Source organism: Leptonychotes weddellii, chromosome 9 (assembly GCF_054177405.1).
Source record: "Leptonychotes weddellii isolate Sample4059 chromosome 9, ASM5417740v2, whole genome shotgun sequence".
In the NCBI taxonomy this organism is placed as follows: Eukaryota; Metazoa; Chordata; class Mammalia; order Carnivora; family Phocidae; genus Leptonychotes; species Leptonychotes weddellii.
The window spans coordinates 111,011,681-111,032,291 of record NC_138377.1 but is presented as its reverse complement, the minus strand read 5'-3'; the positions used below and the strand labels follow the sequence as shown (position 1 = coordinate 111,032,291).

The following is a 20,611-nucleotide window of genomic DNA, read 5'->3' as shown; positions in this document are numbered from 1 at the left end:
TACACTTAGGATTTGAACTTTTTGGTGTTTCCTGTTGTGTTATATACAGGTGAATAAAACTCCAAAAATTACATACATGCAAAAATGACCTTTTATCCACTTCTAGGTATTTATCTCAACTTGGGGTGATTTTGGCTCCCTGCAAGGTATTTGACAATGTGTGAAGACATTTTTTTGGTTGTCACATCTAGGGGATGCCCCTGACTTATACTGGGTAGAGGCTAAGGTTGTTACTAAATATCCTACCGTGTATAAGATAGCTGCAGGAAAGAATTATTTCAATAGTGCCGAGGTCAGGAAACTCGGCTATAGATAAACTCAACAGTAATGACAAAAAGAAAAATAGTAAGTTACAGTGGAGATAAGAGACTCTTAACTACAAGAAACAAACTGAGGGTTGCTGGGGGGGTGGAGGGGATGGGGTAACTGGGTGATGGGCATTAAGGAGGGCACTTGATGGAATGAGCACTGCGTGTTATATGTCACTGGTGAATCACTAAATTCTACCCCTGAAATTAATAATACACTCTATGCTAATTAAATTTAATTTACATTAAAAAAAAGTTACAGTGGAGAATCCTTTAAGATACATTAGCCAGGTGACCAAGGTTAATATTATCAGTACAACAGTCCCACTTTATCCATAGGGGATGTGTTCCAAGCCTCCCAGTGGATGCCTTAAACCATGGACAGTGCTGAACCCTATATATACTGTTACTTCCTATACGTACATCCCTATGACAGAGTTTAATTTATAAATTAGACACAGTAAGAGATTAAGAACAACTACAAAACACAACAACTATGACAACATACTGTAATAAAAGTGTTGTGAATGTGGTCTCTCAAAGTATCTTATTGTATTCATCCTTCTTGTGATGATGTGAGATGAAAAAATGCCTACATAATTTGATGAAGTGACATCATCACTGCATGTCATAGGTATTGTGACCTGGGGATAGGCTACGACTGACCTGACCACACCTCAGGAGGATCAACTGCTTCAGACCACAGCTGACTGTGGGTAACTGAACCCACAGAAGGCAAAATCGCGTATAAGGGGATACCCTTGTAACAAGACGTAGGGTGGTCTCCTTCCCAATCATGCATAACATCAATTTAATCAAGAGAAAACAGCAGGTAAACCCAGATTGCAAAATAATTGACCAGTACGGCTCAGGTGACAAGGTCATAAAAGACAAAGACCAAGGAACCACCACAAATGGGAGGAGACCAAGGAGACAGGACTAACTAAATGCAAAACTGGATCCCGGTACAGAAAAAGGACATTGGCACGAAAACCAGTGACATCTGCATGTACTTTAGTGAACAGTACTGTACCGGGAAATATATCCTGGTTTTGATAATGGTTTTAGGGTTCTGTAAGACGCTGACACAGAGGGAAGCTGGGGGGAAAGGTATATACTTTCTGTACTATTTTTGTACCTCTTCTTTAAGTCTAAAGCTACCTCACAATAAAAGGCTAAAAAATAACACAATCTGTAGTTAAAAAAAAAAAAGAAAAAGGATGGGGCAACTCTGTTTATATAGGTATTGAACAACTCTAAAACGTCGTTAAGAGAAAAAAAGCAAGATACACAACAGCATGGCAGGATGCTAGTATTTGTATGAAAAAGGAAATCTACAAATGTTTATGTTTTGAATTTCACACCTTGTGCATACATTGCTTATTCAGAAAACAAACTTGATTCTGAAAAGTCACCCTGATAACCAAGCATCTGTGGTGGAGATGGTCTTTACTACAATGACCTCCGTGCCCACAATGCATATTTACAAAGTATCGATCAGATAAATGTGAAAATGGCAATGTGGCTTTTCCGGAGTGAATTCTTTTTTTTTTTTTTTTTAAAGATTTCATTTATTTATTTTAGAGAGAGAGAATGAGAGAGAGCACATGAGAGGGGGGAGGGTCAGAGGGAGAAGCAGACTCCCCGCCGAGCAGGGAGCCCGATGCGGGGCTCGATCCCAGGACCCTGGGATCATGACCTGAGCCGAAGGCAGTCACTTAACCAACTGAGCCACCCAGGTGCCCCCGGAGTGAATTCTTTCTTTTCAGCCTCAATGCCACTGCCTCGTCCAAGTCTTTTTCCTCTCTCATCTGGACAAATGCAATCATTTCCTGCAGGTCTTCTTGACTGCAGTCTTCCTCATGCTCAATATATCTGCAACATCTCTTTGGAAACACAGATCTCAATTTAACCCACCCATCACTCCCTGCAGGACTCACTTAAAACCCCTATGACATAGCCCCTCTCCTCTCCCTGCCGCCTCCATGCACCCCTGCACTACGTGTACCTGACTACCCACATCCCCGCACCCCTGCACAGGCTGCTGCTTCTGCCGGGGAGTCCACATCTCTGCAGGTTGTTCCACGCCACACTGGAGAGGTAAGGTGGACAGGGAGTGGGACCTGCTACCTGCCCTCAGAGAGCTCAGTCCAGGGAAAGAACCAGAACCAAAATATATAATCTAAATAGAGAGCCATGATATCATCCCCCGTATTCTTCAAGGCCAAATCCAGGAGCCCCATTTTTGGAAAGTCTTTCCTTCTTTTCTCCATTCCCACCAGGAAGAACCCATCAGGGTTCTAGGAACACTCCACCTCCAACTGGTCCTGCTGAGCGACAGTCCCATGTGTCTCACCTGCTACCCCCTTGGCTCCCCTCCATCCTGTATTCCTTAGGGTGGGGGGGAGGGAGGGGGCACTGGCTGTGTTTCATTGCCTCCTGCTCTCATTAGCTGGAAGCTAATACATGTGGAAGCACATGGTACACACCCAGACAAGCCTTGCTGAATGAGCAAATGAATAAATCAATGAATGAACAAATACATTCATGAGTGAGGCCATGCACTGCTCTGATAGCATGAGGGAAAAGCTAACATACTCTAAGCGTTTACTGAGCTCAGGCTAAGTACTTTATCAGAATTATCTCATTGCCACTCATGCCAATCTTAGGAGACAGAAACAATCACTGGTCACACTTTGCAGGGACCTAGCCAAGCTGTGGAGCTGGGACCTTTCCTGACCCTAGAACACATACTCTTATCCACTGGTTGTAATACTGCCTCTTGATGGGTCCCAGAAGAGGTTCTGCTTCCTCCCCCTACAAACTCGCATCCTTCGCATCAACCAGGCACTTGGTCTCATCACTGTCTCATATTTGCAATAGAATGGAATGCTTTGGGCCCTGTGCCTGTAATGTTCTGTTTGCAAGCATCACTGGGCAACATAATCTTGGCTCAGATGAAACGTACAGCCACTCAAGTCACATCAGGGGTGGGGGTGCACAGGCTCCCCCAAGCTCCTGCTCCAACAGCAGAAGAAAGTAGAGGAGACCAACTCCTGCATAAGACGAATAAAGGAGGATCGCATTTATCACGTACAGGTAAAATTTTATCCTGCCTTGGATTTTAACATTTTTGTTAAATGGTGAAAATATCAAGTTTTATAGGGAAAAAAAAAGTGAAATAAGGTCAGATGGGAAAGCAAAAAAAACAACAAAATAAAAACCAAACAAACAAAAAAACCCCAAACCAACAACAACAACCAAAAACCAAAAAACCAAAAAAAAATCCCCAAACCAAATCAAACCAAACCAAACAGCAGTGGAAAGCTACTGGTCCGGGACAAAGAACAAAGGAAATGAAACAGCTGTCTGGTTCTAGCATCTGTTGCCTCACTGGCTCCATTTAAGGTTTGGCAAAAGTCGTATCAACGGCATTTCGCAGCAGACTGCCTCCAGCAGCTGCGGGACAAATAGGCCGGTGCCAAGCTTCCCTCCCTGGCGTACTGTGAAAACACAGGCAAGGTCTGAGTTCCTCAGGAGACAGCACTGTTCATGCATTCAAAGCTTTACCATTTTTCTTCAACTGGTGGTGTCCGGTGTCCGTTTTAAGTGCTGGGGAGGTTGTTTTGATTCTCTTCCTCACCGGGCACCCACTGAGTGTTTGGAGAACGGCTCTGTCTCGCAGCCATACTGAAGGCAATGGTTATGTAAAAACCCTCAGAAATGTGTTGCTGATAACGCAAGCCAAAAGGGAGATAAAATAAGAGCTGGATGAAAAAGTTACTAATCCAAATTTTCCACAAGTACTACTGCAGTTTGAAGCCTTCCCCCAGGCTGGCATGCCAGCCCCCTTTCTGGAAGGCTCCCTGAGCCCTGAGGTTGGTCACTCCTTCCATGTCCTGTAGGTCGCAGAGAGACGGTTACCTGGCTGGGGCCACCTTGGGGGAGAGAGGCTGCTGCTGGATGAAGGCAGGGCCAGGGCACCCGGGCACTCTGCTGGCAAGGGTGGGGGGGTGACGGGGGACAAGAAATGGCAGATAACACACAACTTGCAAAGTCTGGAGAGCTCTCTGAGGAAGCAGTCTACTGTAAACTTCCAAACACTTCTGGAAAATTGGGGCCATCTGCTGCCAAAGCCCAACAGTTTTGAGAGAGGCTGCAGATGCTGGGCAGGAGGCTGAGACTGAGGCAGGCAGGACAGCTTTCAACCTGGCACCCAACCCAACGTCCTACCGCGTGGCCCTGTCTGTCTGAGAGGGGCAGGGCGAGGCTCTGGTTCAGGCCAGCCGCCCACTCTGGCCAGGTACTCGGCATTAAAGGGGCAGGTCTCATTCAGATCGGCAGTTCCCAAGCCCGGCTGAGTGTGAGATCCCCCAGGAAAGCTGTCTTCTAGAGACTCAGAGGCTGAAGATCTGGAGGAGGGCATTAAAACTTCTGACATTCTCTGGAGGAGCTTCTAATGACCCACCAGGTGTAGAAGTGACCAACATCAGAGAAAAGAACCTGTAGTTCTGACCCCACAGGGATCTCTAGCCATCAAGATGCCCATGAGAATCGCTATGGGATTTGGGAAAGTTCGCCAAGAGCCTTTCCATCCCAGGGACTTGGGGTGTGTGTGATAAGAGAGAGGGACTGGATGCTGGAAAGCAATGCCTGGTGCTCCCAGCATAGCAGGAGGAACTGCAAGGACAGCACAAGGAAAGATACAGAAAAGGACCAGCCAACAAGACTGTCAGCTAAACAGCATCCCCTCTACCACTGGCTCCAGGATGGAAAACAATGGTACTAGCTAACCTTTACTGAGTGCATAGTACATGCTAAGTACTCTAACTCATTTGTTCCTTAGCCCTCATAATAACCTTACGGTGTATAAGTAGAGCTATTTTTCCCATTTCCAGATTGGAAAACTGAGGCAGAAGAGACTGTGTAAATTGCTCAAGAGGCAGAGGCAGGACATGACCCTGGGTGCCTGACTTGGGAGGCGACCTTCTTAAGCACTGTGTCATAAGAACAGCACCTCCGCGCTGTGCTGAAAGGCCAAGAGAACTAAATGCGACGGGCAAACAATAGGTAGAAAGAAGACATAAGACCCTCAAGGGCCTATTACCATTCTAGATGCTCAAGCCTTCCTGAAACAATTGGCCTATAGCTTCTGTGCTCAACACTTTAAAAAAAAAAAACAAAAAAACAGCATGATAGGCACATGTCCGTCCATTACAAACACCATGACATGTGGGCACACCCTTGCTCAAGGCAGTTATAAGGCTGGTGTTCATCCCTTCCCAGCACTACTTTCCTCTCCAGGGACGGTAATGCACGGGCTTCAGGGCAATGTTGGTGGAATGTGTTGCCAAGGAGGTTGTAGGGTTAAGGGTGAGTGGTCGTTACATAGCACCTTTCAACTCAGAATCTCCAGGAACCAGGGTGACGAGGGGGGACAGATAAATATCTTCCATGCAGGAAAGGGCTGGGGGCTTTATGAGGCTGTGTGATCATTGTCATAATGTTGTCCTAACTCTGCATTTCTTCCTTCGGTTTCCCGAAGCCATGTCACACTCTTCCTTTCAGTTGATGATACCTACCTTGGGCTCTCTCACCCTCTGCTTCACCCAGCAGGATATCTGAGCCCCAACAGCTTTAAAGTCTTATTAAATAGTGCCTTTGCTTTCCAGTGACTTTCCTGACAGAGACAGGAAGAACTTGTATCATAAAGAAGATGGATCGGAAAAAAAAAAAAAAAGGGGCGCCTGGGTGGCTCAGTCGTTAAGCGTCTGCCTTCGGCTCAGGTCATGATCCCAGGGTCCTGGGATCGAGCCCCGCATCGGGCTCCCTGCTCTGCAGGAAGCCTGCTTCTCCCTCTCCCACTCCCCCTGCTCGTGTTCCCTCTCTCGCTGTGTCTCTCTCTGTCAAATAAATAAATAAAAAATAAAAAATAAAAAAAAAAAAAAAAAAAAAGAAGATGGATCGGGCTAATTGTGTCAAGTTCATTTCCCCTTTGTAATAAATATTTACCATCCAATGTTTAGAACTTTTATGTTTGGACTTTCTTGAAATGCTTTATTGAATTAAAAACATCACATTACCATTGGCTAAAAGAGGAGACGGCTATATTTGCCAATAATTGCTGCAAGAAATGCCAGCTATTGATGCCAACTTTTTTTTTGGTAGTTCATATTTCCATAGACAGCTTTGAGCCTTACAATACCAGTATTCTGCAGACAGACATGGATGTCATGGTGATGGTGTGGGGATCTCCAGGGCCCTACACATGAAAATGGACTGTATTTTAATTTTTCTGGGTTCTCTAGTATGCAAATCGTTAAGAAGGCAAGAAATCTGGTTAATATTTGAAGCTAGGCTACTCCCAAAGCAACCGTTTTTCCCAAGTTATTCACCCTATGCCTTTGAATGCGGAAATGGCTTGTAATTTGGATTGATCTTAAAATGCCTATGAATTGTGTCAAAGAACATACACAAAGTCCTAGTCAGAAGGAGGTTCCGTATTTAAAATTCCAACTAAAGAAGAGTAATAGCTCATGGCAAGCCAGCACCTCCTGCTGGGAACAGATGGCGGCCTGCCACCGCCTAGCACCGAGCACCTGGCCCTGCGCTACGAGGCACCTGGGGAGCCCATAAACACCTCTGCAGAACAATATTTGTCAATGCATAATTATACAACTCATAAGATTGCCAAGGAAACAAATTTAAGTATAATCCAAAATGCAAAAATAAATACCAACTTGTAGTTTAGTGACCCATGTGTTTCTTTGTCAACACAATACTTGAGAAGATCTGGCCCTGGGTCTAATAACCACCGTAATTTTAAAGATTATGTATTTGAGAGAGACAGAGAAAGAGACAAGAGAGCAAGTAGGGGGAAGAGCAGAGGGAAAGGGACAAGCAGACTCTGCGCTGAGAGGGGGGCCTGATGCGGGGCTCGATCTCACGACGCTGAGATCATGACCTGAGCGGAAATCAAGAATCAGATGCTTAATCGACTGAGCCACCCAGGGGCCCCTAAGCAATGTTAAGTTTAAAGTAGTGGTGAGTGTAAATGATAACTTGAGACAGCAGCTACAACCGTCATGCAGTATGGAACTATCTGGGATGGGAGTTCTAATCCCGAGGCAGTCATGGGTGCTGCTAAGAGTGCTGGGCTTATTGCCAACATCCATGATTGAAGGAAATACGGTTGACCCTTGCACAACATGGGCATAGGGATGCAAACCCCTGACACCACTGAAAGTCCACATGTGTAACTTCTGACTCCCCCAAAACCTGACTACTAGTAGCTAACTGCCGACTGGAGGCTTTACCAGTAACATAAACAGTTGATTACCCCATATTTTGTATGTTACCTATAGTACATAGTATATTCTTTATATTTCTTTAAAAGAAAATGTTAAGAAAATAGAAGAGAAAATACATTCAGGGGCGCCTGGGTGGCTCAGTTGGTTAAGCATCTGCCTTTGACTCAGGTCATTATCTTGGGGTCTGGGGATCAATTCCTGCGTCGGGCTCCCTGCTCAGTGGGGAGTCTGCTTCTCCCTCTGCCTCTGCCTCTCCCCAACCCCCCCCCAGCTCATGCTCGCTCGCTCACTCTCAAATAAATAAAATCTCAAAAAAAGAAGAGAAAATACATTCATAGTACTGTACTATACTTATAAAAAAATCCCACATGTAAGTGGATTCATACAGTGCAAACCCATGCTGTTCAAGGGTCAACTGTACTCGTTTCAGTTACAGATTGGAGAAAAATAAAGATGTAAACTTTCATTATCCTTGTTCGCCAAACCTCCAAAATCTATCCGGCAGACCCTGGTTCAGAACCCCTGCTTTTGTACAATAATAAAGACGTGTCCATGAGAAACACAATTCTCTGAGATGATAGGCCTCCACCTTCTGCCAGGGATAAGCTTTTGTTCCTCATAAAAAGGCAGGAGCGAAATGAAAACTCTTCCTGCCGGTAGTCATGGTGGTTAGTATTTTTCTCAAAATATAATCTCTCCAGTTTCTTTGCTTCTTATTTTTATGGGTCTGTATTCCAGAAAATGAAAAAGAAAATGTTCAACTCCTCAGCACTGGTGTGTTTTGTGGTTTTCTTCCCTTGGCGGTGTCCAACCTCCATTACGTTTCATTATTTGTGTGTGTCTGATAGGCTTAAAGTTCTAGAAATTTCTAAAACACACACACACACACACACCCGCTTGCCTCACTGATGTTTAGGTATTTTTCCAACCTACCCCCATACAGCTCTGCACAGGAACACCAGCTGAGGGGCTTGCCAATGAAGTTCTCACCATCAACAAGCTTTGGGGGAGCCTGGACCTGAGAACATGGATGGTGTTTCCAACTGTTCTGCATGAATGTGGTTTGTAAAAGAAGAGGTTCCTTCAGATTCTTGGAGTTGTATTGGCTTCGTGATATTCATTCCCCTAAAATTCCTGGCTATGAGTGTTTTTCTTTCTTTTTCGTGGTATCTAGAAAGTATTAACTTTTATTTTTCCTATTAAAGGGGGCCTCACGTGATTTGGAGGATTTTGCCGAGAATTCTGCACCACAGTTCCCTCTGAAATAACTGGAGACCCTTGACATGTCATGACGTCATGGGTGGGATTATTGTGAAGAACTGGACAGCTGGAGAAATGGGATGGGCACGGGGGCCACAAGGAGACCCACATCTAAACGGAATATGTCATGGGCCCCAACGTCAACTGTGCCATTGTCTTAGCAGAATGGAGTATAAATGACTAACATGAAACATGCACTTACAATCCACTTTACGTAACCTATTTCTTTTTTTTTTTTTTTAAAGATTTTATTTATTTATTTGAGAGAGAGAATGAGATAGAGAGAGCATGAGAGGGGGGAGGGTCAGAGGGAGAAGCAGACTCCCTGCTGAGCAGGGAGCCCGATGCGGGACTCGATCCTGGGACTCTAGGATCATGACCTGAGCCGAAGGCAGTTGCTTAACCAACTGAGCCACCCAGGCACCCTACGTAACCTATTTCTAATACGCTTAAAGGGCCACAGGGATAAGCAATATATGCTCACATTTTGTGTCCTTTGTATGGCTTATTAGCTATAACTTTGTTGTGTTTTTTGTTGGTTGATTTACAGCTGATACTATATATATACATCTTTAACTTATCAGTCTGTCTTCCTGTGCAATTTATTCCACTTCATATGTAGTATAAAAACCTTACAATAGTATATGACCCTTTCTCCTGCTCTGGTCTTTGTGTGAATATCATGCACTTTACTCTTTTCTTTCTTTCTTTTTTTTTTTTTTACTACTTTAAAAGTACTTATTTTATTTGTTCATTGCAACAAACTTGTTAGAGAGGCTTAGAATTCTACCACCAAAAGGACTTTAGAGATCATCCAACAGGCTTATTTTACAGAAGGGAAACTGAGGCAGGGAGTTCAATATTATTCCTTCAAGACAGGCCTGAATCTGTTCTCCTGCCTTCTAGGTTAGCGCTCCATTCATTATATGATCTTACCTAGTCCTCTCCTTGAACTGGGAAATCCAAAATACATTATTTTAGGGTTCTTTTGGGAAAAATGTGAAAAAGACTCCCTATTTTTGGCAATATGTCACAATTTGTTAGCTTCATTGGTCCATAGCAAAATTATCCAAGTTCCTTTAACTCAGCCTTACAATTTTTTTTTAAGTTAAAAAATATAAGCCAACACGATTTCCTATGGAGGTGAGTTGTCTATTGGCTACACTAATTCTGAAACTACCCACTCTCTTCCCCTGTGAGCACATTGCCCTCCCATTACTCCTCTCTCCTCCTCTTCGGAGAGGAACTGTCCATATGATGACAAAACCATAGGCTATTGGGTGGCTCAGTCGTTTAAGCATCAGACTCTTGATTTCATCAACTCAGGTCATGATCTCAGGGTCATGAGACTAAGCCCCACATTGGGCTCCAAGCTGAGTGTGAAGCCTGCTTAAGATTCTCTCTCTCATTCTCCCTCTGCTCCTCCCCACCTCGTGCTTGCATATGTGCGCTCTCTCTTTAAAAACAAAAAAACTCCATAGGTTGAAAAGTACAAAATTATGTCAATTATTGGCTGTTTACTATGTACAAGTGACTCCCCTCAACCAAGAGGACTATCACCCTGCTCTCCAAACAGACACTGAACTGATCTACTTCAGTAACACATGAAGATCACATCTGCATCTTCTACACAGAAAAATGAAGAATGTCATGCACTTTACTCTTATGAATGTCATAAACTCTACATTACCATACTGGTTTCCCATAGCAAAGCTATTAGTGTTTTCCACGGCTTCTCTAAAAAACATCACCATAAACTTCGTGGCTTAAGAGAACACTAATTTCTCATCGTACAGTTCTGGAAGTTGGAAGTCCAAAATCAGTTGCAATGGGCTTAAATCAAGGTTTTCACAGGGCTGGTTCCCTCTGGAGGCTCTGAGGGGAAAATCTATTTCCCTGAACTTTTCAGCTCCTAGAAGCTGCCTTGCTGTCCTTGGCGGATGGCCGCCTCCTTGTATGACTCCCACCTTTTCCTCCTGCTATCATTCTGCTTCCTTTGGCTACCTATTCTGATCTCCTGCCTCCCTCTCAGTATGCACCCTTCTGATTACATCAGGCCCATCTAGAGAATCCAGGAAATCTCCCCATCTCAAGATCCTTAACTGAATAAAACCTGAGAAGTCCCTCTTGCCCTATAAAGGTAAAGCTCACAGGTTCTGGGAATTAGGACCTGGACACTGACCATGAGTGTATTCTTATTTTTTTCTGTAAGACAGTTGTTTAAATGGTCAATGATCTTTTAAAGACATTTGAGCATATTTAAGTATATCATATATTCACCCATGTGGTCCCTACTTCCAGGGTTCTTCATTTCTTTGTGTAGATACGTATTTCCATCTACTATCATTTTCTTTCTGCCTGAAAGATTTCTTTTAATATTCCTTACAGCATGGGTTGGGCCAGCGATGAATATTTTAAGCTTTTGCATAACAGAAGAACTCCATTTCACCTTAATTTTTCAAAGAGATTTTTGCCAGGTATTGATTTCTAAGGTGACAGGCTTTTTTTTTTTTTTTTTTTTCCCTCTCAGTACTTTAAAGATGCTGCTGCTCTACCATCTTTCCGCTTGCATTGTTTCAAATGAGAAATACTTTTTTTTTTTTTTTAACCTTTGTTTATGTGTTCATAACTTTTCTCCTCTGGCCCTTTTAAGATTTTCTCTTTATCATTAGTTTTAAGTAACTGGATCATGAGTGTTGATCTAGATTTCTTCATGTTTCTTGTGCTTGTGGGTCGTTGAGCTTCTTGGATCTGTGGGCTTATCATTTTCATCAAGCTTGGAATTTTTTTTAGCCATTTTTTCTTCGATTATTTCTGTCCTTGCTCTCTCTCATTTCCTTCTGGGGTATCGTCTGCATATATATAAGGCCACCTGAAGACCCACAGCTCACTAACGCTGTCTTCTATTTCTTATCTTTTTTCTCCTTAAGTTTCATTCTGGATAGTTTTAATCACTTCAAGTCCACTGATGATTTCTTCCACAATCTCTCATTTCCCAGCCACAGTGTCTCCTTCATTTCATACAGTGGAGTTTTCATTTCTAGAATTTCCTTGGGATCTGTTTTATATCTTCCTGATCTCTACTTAACATGTTCAATCTTTCTGCTATCTTCTTGAATCTGGACTATGGTTACAATTCCTGTTTTAACGCCCTTGTCTGTGTCTTTCTTGGTCAGTTTTGATTGATTGATTGATTGATTTTTCTCCTCATTATGGATGTATTTTTCTGCTCCTTTGAAGACCTGGTAATTTATTTGATGCTAGACATTGTGAGTTTTATTTTATTGAGTGGTGAATGAATTTGTATTTCTACAAATATTTTTGAGCTTTGTTCCAGGACTTGCTTAAGTCACCTGGAAACAGCGTGATCCTTTCAGATTTTGCTTCTAAACTTTATTAGGTGGCACTAGATCAGCATTTAGGACAGGGCTAATTTTGCCATGCTACTGACACAACACTCTTCTGTGCATTTTACGTGAGCTCCAGTGGTTATTCCCTCTAATATTTTCAGATGGTCTTGGGTAGTCTTCTCACACATACATTGCTGAGTACTAAGCTGAAGATCCATGGAGATCTTGAGCACATTTCTGAGGTTCTTTCTTTATAAAGCTCTTCTGTGGCACCTCTCTCTGCGAACTCTAACTTCCTTGGCCTCTCTGTGCTCCCAGCTCTGTTTCTTCAACTCAGGAAGATTTGTTTCTTCTCAGTTCTCCCTCCCTGTGCCACAGCCTGGAGACTATCCAGGCAGTAAGCCAGGATAATCAGAGGGCTCACCTTAGGCGCTTCACATCTCTCAAGGATCACAATTCTTTCTTGCTGGATGTCCAATGTCAAGAAAAAAATCACTATTTCATATAGGTCATCTGATTTCTTAGTTGCTTCAGGTGGAAAGGCAAATCTGGTCCCTGTTACTTCATCTTGGCCAAAGGCAGAAGTCAGAATAAGAAATTAAAGGCAACATTGGGACCATGATCATTTTATTACATGAAATCCAATTCAATCCTCAAGAGCATTAAAGAATAATAATGGTTATGAAGTTCAATTTGGCACTGGATTAAGAGACCTTTCTGATTGGTTCTGGATGTCTCTGGCTGCCAGAAGAATATAGGTGTTACGTAATGCTTAATTTTTCATGGCCCTGAGAAGTTCAATACAGAGAAATGCTGATCCTACAGATGTACACGCACAGATTAGTTCTGTGCTCCAACGGATGGGAATCAGTGTTATCCAGAAAGGTAGTAATAACACACATATAAGCTCAAGTACTTGGATAACAGACTCAGTTCTCAGCAACCCATGTGTATTAACTCACCAGGAGCCTTGGATTTTACCAAATGAGGGCACTAATGCACAAAGAAGACACACACAGAAACGGTCACTAGGAACCAGCCTGCAGTCACTCACTACCAGATCTACCGTGCTGCTCTGAGCAGTTTCTTGCCCTGGCAGGAAGCCACAGGAAAGATCTGTATGGGTCCCTGCAAGACATATGACAGAGTCTTACATGTAGGTTGGTGAAATGGATCGTGAATTTGGGTTTAGAGAGTCAATACATTATAATTATACAGGGGGTCTCTAAGAGTTTCTTCTTCAACACAGCTTGTCCACAGGGCCGTTGGTGGTTGGGTAAAGTCATGTGAGACCTTAAATTTGCTGTTAGGGTTATGGATGGATCCCAGATCAACACATACTTATTGAGCACCTACTATATGCTAGGCACTGACCAAAGTACTTGGAAAACACTGATGAGTAAAAGCAAAGATTCCTGCCCTTGAAGGGTTTATCATCTAGAGGGAGATTATCAATAGTCACAACAAACAAGTGAATTACATAGCGTGCAAAAAATGTAAGTTTGTGAAAGTAGGGCTTTCCCTTAGGGAATCAGGAGACCTGGGTGCTCTAAGAGCGGGCAGGAGAGGGTTACCAGATTAACATTTTAAAGATTTTATTGATTGATTGACTGATTGAATGTAAGCAAGGTAGGGGAAGAAGCAGAAAGAGGAGAGAGAGAGAATCTCAAGTAGACTCCCTGCTGAGCATGAAGCCTGACACGGGGCTTGAACTCACGCCCCTGGTATCATGACCCAAGCCGAAATCAAGAGTCAGACACTTAACTAGCCAAGCCACCCAGACGCCCCTTACCAGATTAAAAATTTAAATAGCATGGTCAGGGTAGGCCTCCTTGAGAAGATTACCTCTGAAAAAACAAAACGCCAAAAAACTCAAAAAAGATGAGGCACTTAGTCACAGGGACAAGTGGGAGAAGAGTATTCTGGTAGAGGAAATGGCCATCATGAAGCAGAGTGTCCCTGCCAGGAGCATGCCTTGCAGGTTCAAGAAAGAGCAGGAAGGCAATTTAACTGGAACAGAGTAGGTGAAAGGGAGATGCAGAAGGAGGTGAGGACAAGGCTGAAGAGGGGAAGGGGCTCATGCACTAAAAAGTCGGTGTTACAGGGAACAAGAAAGGAACAATACGACATATGTACGCCCTTCTGTTATACTGAACACCCACTGAAACACATATCCATAAAGGTACCACATGAGTAAACTGATGATAAAGCAAGCCTTAGACTCCCTTAGTTGGAGGGCTCCTGGGTGGCTCAGTCAATTGAGCATCTGACTCTTGATTTCAGCTCAGGTCATGATCTCAGGTCATGATCTCAGGGTCCTGGGATTGAGTCCCCCCATACCCATCCCCGCCCCGTTAGGTTCCACACTCAGCACGGAGTCTGCTTAAGACTCTCTCTCTCTTTCAAATAAATTAATTAATCTTTAAAAAAAAAATCCCGTAGCGGGGTACTGCCTTAGTTTGGCTTTGAGTCATATGGTGCGTCCCAGGCCTAGGGCAGCACTCCTTGGTTCCCAGCTGGCCTCATGCTTGTCCAGCAGTGCCTCTTATGCATCAGCATGACATTACCACCATCTGACTGTGTGAGTTACCGCCATCTGACTGTGAGATTCACACTGCAGGGAGCACCCTCGCCTTGCAAGCAGGAAAATTTCCGCCAGCTCCCTGATGCTGCTGGCCAGCTAGTCAGCTGTGTTAACACGTGCTCTTCCACTCCTGCTGGGTATTGGGGAAGACAAACATCCATTTTATTTTAGTACTGGTGAGCTCTCAAAGAAAAGGCAAGAGGGAAGACATCTTTTGTGGTTCCTGGTGAGCCGTGGGAATAAATGCTCGGCTTCCCTGTAACTTACACAATGAGAGGATCTCACTTTATATATTTGTATCTTGGGCTTCTAGGGAGAAAAAAAAAAAAAAAAAGCAGCATAGCTAAGCTGATCATTACTTGTTGCCATTTCGCTGTCTTCTTCAAACAAAATGAAGCTCGCAAAGGAAAATGAAATACCAGGTCACCTTCCTCCCCTTTGGGGTCTGTCTTTAAAGGACTGTCCATAGTCTTCCTTTTCTCCCTCAGTAATAGACACACCCGGGCTCAGTCTGCAGCCCACCCCCCTGTTCCGGCTGGGACCTCGGCCCATTACCTAACCTCTCTTAGCCTCTGTTTTCTCATCTGTTAAATGGGGTACAAAGCCTCTGCCTCGACGGTTGCAGTCAGGGTTTCATGTGACAGTGCATGGAAAGTTGACCCTTCCTATGCGCTCTCTCTGCCTGGGAGATCATGAGCCCCCGGTATAGGTACCTCCCCCCTCCTATCCCTCCTGGCCCAAATGGTGTGCGATCACCTGGCTCCTAAAAGGCAAAAATGGTTGCAGCTCTGAGGGAGGAAGAGGTCTCTGCCTGGCTTCCCACCCCCTGCCCCACCGCATCCCCCGTCCATCCTGCCCCTGGTCGGGCCAGCACAGCATGACCTGCAACATCCCACCGGCCCTGAGGTTGAGCCGAGTGCCTGCTCTGTGTCCTGCCTCAGCTGGGCACTTCTCTCTTCTCCACCCAGGGTGTCTCTACTCTTCCTGAATGCTCAGGGTCCTCCCCTGGGGTTCTATCCACATGGATTTTGTGCCGTCACCACATCATCAAAGGACCCTGTGAAAGCTGCCCTTTCTGATGATTCTGTGTCATCAGGTACTTTAAAGGACCGAAGGCTGGGACAGGCAAACAGGGTGCCTCCTAGCTGCACATGGTATCTGAAGGAGAGTCTTCGTGGTCAAGGCCGATGGTGAGCACCAGACATACCAATGGCAGACTGCTGGGGATGATCGAATGCTGGGGCTCACTGCATCTCCCCATAAAGGTGTAAGGTACAAGGCATTGGGGTGTACAGTGGGCGACGGCTCTGGAAGGGACCCTTGCTGGCACCTCTGCAAGGGGATGGGAGAAGAAGATTCACGACAGAGCTGTGAACAAATGCCCTTCGGGGAAACAGCTAGCAGGAAGTGCTAGCCTGCTTTTGAGGCGCTGCCCTTTTCTGCACCCCAAACAATGGCAGGTAGTGCTCCACCTGAGGACTCCGCCCTGATCTCCTGAACCAACTCCCCCAGAGCCAGGGAGCACTTGAGAGGCAGCACCCCGCCTCCCAGAGTCCAGGCTGACCTGCTCTGCGGGCTGCGACCCCGGGGTCTCATTCTGGAGGCACAGTCCCCAGTGTGGCTGTCTTGGAGTTGGTCTCGCCCTAGATTCTAGCTCCGGGAGCCTGTCCCGCCCTCCAGGCTCCCTCCCTGGGATTCGATGCCACCCTGAGCTCCAGCACTAGCCGGCCTCCCTCAGGCCGACGGCCACTGGGTGGCTCCTGAGTCCCACAGAGCCCCACCCCAGCTAGCTCTCCTGCTTCTGGCCTTCTGCTCCAGAACGGCACAGACTCTGCCCCCCTACCTGAGCCAACTGCCGGCTAGAGGCCAGAACACAGGCTGCTCTGGCCTCCCCCTGGGCCATGGCATGGAGACGACACTGCCCCAGGTCCCCACGCGTCCCTCTTGGCACCTCCACCCCCAGAAGGGGCCAAGCCACGGCTTATTGTCTACAGCATGGTGAGAGAGTGTGTGCTCTGCGGGCGAACAGACCTGAGACAGATCCTTGCTCTGCTACCTACTAACCAAGCCATTTTGAAAGCCTGCTTAACCTCAGAGGCTTGCTGTTACCATCTGTGCGCTGAGGAGAGCAACCCGGGAGCCTGGGGGGAGGGCTAACCGGGCTCACACGTTCGAAGCTCTAGCAAAGGACAAAACGCGCGGGCACTGCTCAGTAAAGGGTAACATCTTAACGGGCTTTTTGACGCTACTATCGAATAACCAAATGTATTATTTAGTAAATGTTCCCGACCTGATGCTTTCCAACGTTTAATGGTTTTTAGCCGCCATCCATAGCTCTCCGGGGTTTTATATCAGGGGACTTTGCGTCACTTCCGAGAAGGATGGGGTGCACCAGGGCAAATGCCCGTGAGGGTGTATGTACACGCACACATGGGTAAGTGAATGTGTGCGTGCATCCGTGTGTGTGTGTGTGTGTGTGTGTGTCGCGTATGGGTGGCTGTGTCCTCCGACAGAAGCCAGATGCTCCCTCCTGAGCCAGTCCTCCCGGGGCTGCTTACCTCCATGTTTCTGCAGAAGGTGGCATTGGTACCAAACAGGATCTGGCACTGCTCGTTGGCGCTGTAGTGCATGCCCGGCAGCTTGTGAGGGAGACGGAGCGCGTGCTGGCTCCTGGGGTCTGTAACCAGCAGACAGGTGCTGACTTTCGACCTGCAACAGCCAAGAGGCAAGCTGACTTGCGAGTGTCCTGCCCAGGTCTTTGTTTTGACTTGTCAGCTAAGAGCGGGTGAGAAGGACGCATCTCCAAATTACCGATGGCAGGACGACCCCGGCCCTGGGCTGCATGCATTGCGCTTTTTTTCTCTTTTTCTTCTTTTTCTACCTGACCCAATGCAGATCTTTACCACAAAGGCAATGGGAGTTTAGCAACTAGGAAAGGGCCTGAGCATCACACCCATGAGGCTAATGTACTTTTCTCAAGTTTGAGCATTCTTGGATGAGAATACTTTTGAAATAGATTCCTAGGGTATTTTCTTAGAATACGTCTTTGAGCAAAATTACTATGAATGAAGAAAAAAAGAAGTTAGGGTCATTTTGCTTTATTTCAAATAAAAACCAAGTGCTTATTTCCAACTCTGCAGATTCTCTTGGAGGGTCTGTGGTAGGCTTTGGCAGCTGACGGGTCTAGGTGTCCCACCCCTGAAAGCTGGCTGGTGGTGGCACAGTCTGCAAAAGACATCAGGATGGCAACCAGGGTGGAAATGTTCACAAGAAGTTGAGAACAACTCTGAGAAACTGAACTGGGGGGCTGTGAGGCTGTGGCTCCTAAGGGAGGTTAAATACTTGAATGCTTTGATTTCTTAATTCCCAAAAAAAGGCAGATGGCTGTAGAAAGGAAAGCCAGCCTCTCACCAAGATTCTTGAGGCACAGAATCGCCCACAAATACATAGAGGCTGATGCTGGGCCACTTCTCCCGGGCTCAGACACACACAACACTTTAACAAAGGCAGTGGGACCAGCAATATGTACATGAGCAAATGAAAATACCCTGCCCCGTTTCACTGACCCTTCTGGGAAAAATGAAACAATGTCAAGTGGCTTACAACATTTCATTAAGGTTCTGTGATAACAAGTACTCAGGAGGAAAGAGATTATATTAAAACTAACAAGTCCATTTTTAAGACATGTGTACCACTTAATTTCCCCACCCACAGGAAATGTCACGAAAGAAGACTCAGGATGAGGACAGAAGGCAGAGTGATGCCTTTGACTGTTCCGTCCCGAATTCACTGGGTGCTTTAATGTGTTACTGAACTACAAAGCTCCATAGGCAGGTAAGACTCCCTGAGTCCCTTTCGTCTCCACGGAGTGGACAGATGAATCCAGCTAAGTAAGAAAGTGATCAGGGTTTGCACATCAAATCTGTAAATTTGTCCCTAAGGTCTTGACACTAAGGGACCCTCATAGTACAGGAGCTAAGACTTTGTTTGACAAAGGTCTGAAATCAGATGGAAATCTGCGAGTGGAACAGTGCAGATGTATTCTGGAAAGAAAGTGGCAGTGAGATAAACAGAGCCCATCCCCACATGGGAGGGAGGTGAGCAGGCCCGGCTCCCCAGCAAATGTGCTCCCTATCAAGGGAAGCAGCCTGAGCATTAAGGAAATGCCCTTTTCCATAGCAGCCAAGGGATGCTGCTAAGGTGGTGTCCATTCAGGGTCAAAATACTGCAGAGTAACGCAACGGGGTTCTCTTCAAGTCACGGTCACCGTGTTGATAGTCAATCGAGCAACAAAGCATTTATGAATAGCAGCTGGGTGCCCCGCATCATACCAGACATACATTTGGGAGGAAGTTTAGGCCAGATAGGGGAGATTCTGTACTGACCACCTCTTTAGGCCAGCTCAGAGTTCTAAGAGATTCGTTTCTCCTTCCCACACTTGGTAAGACTCCAATTGTTGTGTCTTCTGGAAGTACTTTCCATTGTAGTGATTGTACAGAATGATTAAAGGACTTACTTGAGGAAGTTTTCAAGGTCATCACGACTGCAGGAGGACCAAGAGAGGTCACTGGGGTTCCGGCCTTTTACCCACTCTCCTGACATGATGTGGGATCTGCCGGCACAGGACGAGTGGTCATCGTCGTGGTTCATCCCCAAGCTGCCCGAAGGAAAGGAAAGGGAGAGAGGGACACTTAGGCTATAGGCTTTCACCTCCAGTTCCAGGTTCCAGCATACTATGCTAACTTAAATCAAGCCTGAGAGGCGACGAGTGACAGGCTGACACCCAGTCCTTGGCTACTCTCAACAGAGCAGACCGACAGCCATGAGCTTACAGAGAAACAGAGCGACGATCTCCTTACTTCATGAATGAAGACTGACAGAGCACACAGAACACCACAGCATTTGCTAAATGCATGAATAAATGAACAAATTATATTCACTGTGATATCACAGTTCTTAAACTGTAAGTTTCTGATGATTACACTTGCTTTTTGACACTAAAATATGCCAATATTAAGGATCTAAGTGTTTTGTTGCCCTATGGGGAAGTCACCACGTGAAGGTCTAGTGGGGACCATCTAAGACTTTGACTTATATAATATCATGGGTGCAAATCTCCACATCAGTGAAAAATGCGGCTTTTCTATCTTTCACATCATTATACCTGGGTCCACCGAGATCATACCTGTCGCCTTCCCGGCCCAGGTGTACCTCATAGACACCAGAAGGCCTGTCTAGACGTGTGTGGTGGACCACGCGCTATAGGCTCGATGACAATCTTAGTTTGCACATCTGTCGTCACTGGGATAACCTGGGACATGGAACATATGAGAGCAGAGGGCACACACTTTGCTGACCTGTGATTTCCAGGGCAGAGATTCGCTGTGCCAAAGGATGCCCATCCTCCGTCAACAAGCCCAAGGGAGACAACATGTGCTTTCCTCCATTCAAACATATTTATGAAAGGTTTCCCGAGTGCCAACTAATGGACTAGAAAGAGAACAAAGAATGGTGCCCGATATGCCATCCCTGACCTCAGATCACTGCCAGCCTGGGCAAAGAGAAGACACAGACAGAGATAAGTCTAAAAAGAGGTTCTAGGGCGCCTGAGTGGCTCAGTTGGTTAAGCGACTGCCTTCGGCTCAGGTCATGATCCTGGAGTCCCAGGATCGAGTCCCGCATCGGGCTCCCTGCTCGGCAGGGAGTCTGCTTCTCCCTCTGACCCTCCCCCCTCTCCTGCTCTCTGTCTCTCATTCTCTCTGTCTCAAATAAATAAATAAAATCTTTAAAAAAAAAAAA

The 20,611-nt window shown here is 45.6% G+C and overlaps 1 protein-coding gene across 2 annotated transcripts in view; it reads right to left on the bottom strand.

Annotated features, from left to right (window-relative positions):
- Nucleotides 1–20,611, bottom strand: part of ADAMTS17 (ADAM metallopeptidase with thrombospondin type 1 motif 17) — a 280,407-nt gene that overhangs the window by 157,736 nt on the left and 102,060 nt on the right. For both annotated transcript variants that reach the window (XM_081831556.1, XM_081831555.1), the window contains exons 6-7: nucleotides 19,329–19,469; nucleotides 17,371–17,521 (exon numbers count right to left, since the gene is read on the bottom strand). In XM_081831556.1, the coding sequence (XP_081687682.1) occupies nucleotides 17,371–17,521; nucleotides 19,329–19,469 (292 nt within the window). The remainder of the gene's footprint in view (nucleotides 1–17,370; nucleotides 17,522–19,328; nucleotides 19,470–20,611) is intronic.